A 4,585-nucleotide genomic window follows, 5' to 3' on the forward strand; every position below is an offset into this window, starting at 1 on the left:
AAACCTCAGCACACCATGCATGATGCACTCAACCCCACCCACCTACACTTTCAATGATTGGTCTACCCAATCTACACCACCACCCCCCCCACCCCCACCCCCGCCTACCTCCCTTGATAATTTCTACTCGTCCCTCAGAATATCCACCAGGCTTGAAGGCAGCATGTCACTCACACGCACAGGAAACAGACTTCTTCCCCTAATGGACCAGCCTCCTCTATCTGAGTAGAGAAGGCTAAGGAGGGACACTGGCCTGGCTCATCTCCACCCTGCCCCCATCGCCCAGTTGACACAGCCCCGACAGTAACCTGGGTGGCTAACTCAGGCCCCCCAAACCCTTCTCAGGGTCCCAGTCCAAAAACCAGAAGACATCCATTATATACCAAAACATTTAATTGAAATACCTGTATAAAAAATATGATTTCCAGACATCTCACACTTTTGAACTTAAACAACCCCCACCCCTGATGCCTACTCACACCAGGGTCACAGAAACACAGCTGCTAAAATAAATTAAGGGCTTGAGACTCTGTCCCCCACCCCAGCTTTCAGAGCCAGCAAGCAGACTGTACAAGGTCAATAATTTAAAACCCACCCCCACCCCCCCCAGCGCAAGAGTGCCCAGGGTGGCAGGGTCCCCCACTTCCCTTAAATTAGCCACTGTACAAGTTCTTCCTCCCACAGACACGTGGGCTGGGGACCTACTCCAGGTGCAGGTAGTAGGGTGGGTGGGCTCTGTGGACTCCACAGCCACCCTTGACTCTCCTGTACACCCCAGGGGCCTGGAGGAGGGGCTGCTTGGAGGAAGTAACCTCAGCAAATAAATTAAACAATAAATAGCCCCAGCAGGGCAGGGGCGCCCTCCAGGGTGGTCACACCATAAATAGAGACCCTGGCACGCCTAAGCTGCGTGCCCGGGTTGGCAGATGGGCACCAGCGGCCCAGCCGTTTGCATTGCTTGTGCAGACATGCCCAGACGAACACCATGAGACTGGAGGGTGGGAGGGGGCACCACGGGGTGCTCCATGTCAGACACAGTTGGTCAGGAAGGCTGCCTCCAAGATGCAGCAGCAGGGTAGGGGTCTCTGGTTCAAGTATCCACCCAAGGCAGGCGGGACCTTGCTCAGCCCGCAGCCATCTTTGGACAGAAGAGCTCAAGAAAACCCAGGCCCTGTGGAGCAGCGTTCAAAAAGGCACTCAAAGCAAAGGAAACAGGCCCGGTGCCGAGAGCAAAGGTCACCAGGGGTCAGAGGTCACTGCTTTTGCAGGAGACATCCCAGGCAGAGAATGTTCGTTCTGGGAGAGGGCTGGCTAGGCTGAGCCCAGGCCCCCAGTGTGGAAGTCCAGGCTCTTCCTCCTCACAAGCTCTCACTGCTGGAAGTGGTGCTGGCTCCGTCATCAGTGTCCAGGGCACAGAGCCGAAGGTCACAGTTTTCTGGAACGCTCCCCTCTGTCCCCAGCATCCAGGGGTGGGCAGCAATTTGGTCCAGTGAGGGCCTCTCTGAGGGCCGCAGGGAGAGACACCACTCGATGAGCTGCTGGCACTCTGCAAAGACAACAGGGGTCAGGGTCCTCCTGCACTGCCCTACCCCCACCCCAGCCACAGGGCCGTCCAACACACACACCTGGGGAGACCCTCCTCCGGAAAAATAGCCTGCCACGCAAGATCTCCTCGTCCTGCTCGAAGGGAATGTCCCCACACACCATGTCATAGAGCAGTACACCCAGAGACCACACAGTGGCAGAGCGCCCATGATAGCGGTGATAGCGGATCCACTCTGGGGGGCTGTACACGCGAGTGCCTGAGCGGGGGAAGAATCGGGATTAGGAACACGTCAAGATATACAGGGGAAACTCAGGGCCACACACACACAGTGCCCTTGTTAGCTCGCAGCCTGCCTCCACCCTGGCCTCCGAATCTTGCTTGTCATCACCCTGGAAAAACCCCAACACAGCAGCAGGCGGGGCTCAGGAAAGGAGGGACGTGGCGGGCAGGGGAGGGGCTGGAGTGAAAGGGAGGTGAAGGCCCACCGCCAACAGGCCCCACTGCAGGAGCGCGTCACATGAGCTCCGGCTCCAGTTTCACAACAAACAGATACAACGTAAGCCACAGGGAACTGGGCCGGGTGTTCCAGCTCCTCCCGCCCCGGCTTTGCCTGCTCAGCTCTGCGTGGCCAGGGAAGGGGAGGAGAGGAGCTCGGGAAGAGGAGGGGCGGGAGAGATGGGAGGAGGGAGCAGAGGAGTGGGGGAGCCCCGGCTTCCCCGCGCTCCGCAATGCGGGGATTTCTACTGCGGCGCCCCCGCGCTCCGCACGCACGCACGCAAGGGAGGCCCGCGAGCGCCCTCCCCGGCACAGGGAGGGGCCAAGGCGCCGAGGCGGCTGGCTGAGCCCTGCGTCACGCGCGTACCGCGGGTCTCCCTGGCTGCCACCCACCGTCCCCAGACCCTGCGCCCTAACACCGCAGAGGGCTACCCCGGTGTCCCCACTCGCCACCCCACCCCACCCCACCCCCGCGCGCGCGCGCGCAAACCCGGCGCGGCGCGCGGCCTCCCAACAGTCGCCGGAACGCCGCACCACCTGCTTACCATCAAAGTCAGTGTAGACCGTGTCCTTGAGCACCGCGCCCGAGCCGAAGTCGATGAGCTTCAGCTCGCCCGAGCGCAGGTCCACCAGCAGGTTCTCGTCCTTGATGTCTCGGTGCACAACCCCACAATTGTGGCAGTGCCGCACAGCGGCAAGCACCTGCGCGAAGAAGCGGCGCGCCAGGGGCTCGTCCAGGGCGCCCCGTTCCGTGATGAAGTCGAAGAGGTCCTGTGCCGGTTCTGGCCGCTCCAGCACCAGGAGGAAGCCGTCGGGCCGCTCGAACCAGTCCAGCAGGCGGATGACGCCGCGCGCGCCGCCCGCCGCGCCCACCTTGCGCAGCAGCACCACCTCCAGGGGCACGGCCACTCCGCCCTGGGGGGGACAAGGCGGTCAGCGGACAAAGCCAAGGCGACCCGCGCCTGCCCGCACCCGCAAGACCCGCGCCCGCACACTTACCAGACTGCCCCACTCGGTCACCCGCTCCTTCACCACGTGCTTCACGGCCACCTGCGGGGAGGGGGGCGACACGCGAGCGGTCAGCCGGGCGGCCGAGCGTGGCCAGCGACCACGCGGCTGCGCCCGGAGCCCCGACTCACCGGGAGTCCGTCGGCGATGCGGCTGCCCGCGTAGACCGTGCCGAAGCCCCCGCTGCCCAGCACGGCGCCCACCTGGTACACCTTCTCGAAGCTCTCCTTGTCCGCCTTGGCTGTAGGGACACGCAATCCAGTTGGTGATGGCCCAGAGACCCTCCAGCCATCGCCCGGGCCCCCTCCCCAGCCCGCGCACCTACCTGGCTGCAGGATCTTCACCGGGAGGTGGTCCACGCCTCCAGGCCCGCAGAGGTGCGCCAGGGAGCCGAACTTAGACAGCAGCATCGCGGGTGGCCTCGCGTGCGGTGCCGCCTCTGACCCGTCCGGCACGGACGCGGGAGGGCGGTCTTCCCGACCGCAGACAGCGCGGCGGATCCCGCGGCCCCGAGGCCGAGCGCTCAGCGAGGCAGCCGCGCGGCGCAGTTGCCCGGTGGCCGCGCGGATGCGCGTCTACGACAGCTGGCCGAGCGGCTCACACGCCCCGGCCGCCTCGCCCCGGGGTTTTGGACCACGGAGACGCGTATCCTTCCGCGAAGGCGGGGCCGCCTAAGGCTCCGCCCCCTTCCGCCGCAGGCTGGCTTTGCAGTGCGGCTGTTGTATCGCTAGGCGTTGCTGGGAAAGCCGGACGTTCCCCGTCGGTTTGTCAAGGGCCCGTGCCGCACGGGGACGGCGACCCGTCCGGACTAGCTTGCCGTAGTAGAGTCGCGGAGGCGCACAGCGTACCGCGGCTCCCCACGGCCCGCTCACTCGCCCTGCGCACGCGCAACTCGCGCGCGGGCGGCGGCCCCTCTGCTTCTGGCCGCGCGGGCGGGGCCGTATAAGCCAATGAAAACCGAGGTTTTGAAAGGACACGGGGACTCAGCCAATAGCGACGCGGGGCGGGGCCTTCCGAGCCTCACACCCCCCCCACCCCTAGGCCCCGCAAAGGAAGGTCACTCTCGGTCTCCGCGACTTACGCGTGTTCTTCCCTCGTTTTCCGTGGGCGTCCATGGCGCGTGGAGTGCGAGGCGCCGGCTCCCTCAGAGAGGCGGAAGTCCAGGAGGACACCCATGCGATTCTGAGGCCGTCGCTGACACTCGCCTTGTGTGCGTCACCCATCGCTCGCGCGCCACGGTGCGCACGTGGCTGGCCAAGGGAGAAAGCATTGCCCTCAGACCTTTCAGCCCAGCCCCACCTCCGCGGAGCACACCTTGTGTTTGCCCATCAGCTGGGCTCAGACCTCATGCTCCTAGCTGGGGTACCTATGGTAGCCTGCCTAACCCCAAATCCTCTGCCCTGGGGGCCTGTCCCTCTGCTTTCCAGCCCCCTGACAATGTGTCCATTGGCTGCCCACAGCTACCAGTGGGCCTTCGTTGATGGCGATCATGTCCGTGGTCCCGTTCTGAGCAGCCCACGTAGACACGGCCTACCG

General features: G+C 64.4%; 1 protein-coding gene across 1 annotated transcript; it reads right to left on the reverse strand.

The window, feature by feature from the left end:
- Nucleotides 1–375: 375 nt before the first annotated feature.
- On the reverse strand, nt 376–3,965 carry Pim3 (Pim-3 proto-oncogene, serine/threonine kinase). The gene is made up of 6 exons (XM_028878178.2): nt 3,375–3,965; nt 3,181–3,290; nt 3,041–3,091; nt 2,587–2,956; nt 1,626–1,802; nt 376–1,546 (listed from the first exon to the last, which is right to left on the reverse strand). The coding sequence occupies exons 1-6, from the start codon at nt 3,457–3,459 to the stop codon at nt 1,359–1,361; spliced, it is 981 nt and encodes a 326-aa protein (XP_028734011.1). The 5' UTR covers nt 3,460–3,965; the 3' UTR covers nt 376–1,358.
- Nucleotides 3,966–4,585: the final 620 nt, after the last annotated feature.

This window comes from Peromyscus leucopus, chromosome 20 (genome assembly GCF_004664715.2).
Source record: "Peromyscus leucopus breed LL Stock chromosome 20, UCI_PerLeu_2.1, whole genome shotgun sequence".
Lineage (NCBI taxonomy): Eukaryota > Metazoa > Chordata > Mammalia > Rodentia > Cricetidae > Peromyscus > Peromyscus leucopus.

Coding starts and splice junctions, on each gene's coding strand:
- Pim3 (XM_028878178.2), bottom strand. CDS start 3,459: ATGCTGCTGTCTAAGTTCGGCTCCCTGGCGCACCTCTGCGGGCCTGGA. Junction 3,291..3,374: donor GGTGAAGATCCTGCAGCCAG/GTAGGTGCGCGG, acceptor GTGTCCCTACAG/CCAAGGCGGACAAGGAGAGC. Junction 2,957..3,040: donor TGACCGAGTGGGGCAGTCTG/GTAAGTGTGCGG, acceptor TGTCCCCCCCAG/GGCGGAGTGGCCGTGCCCCT.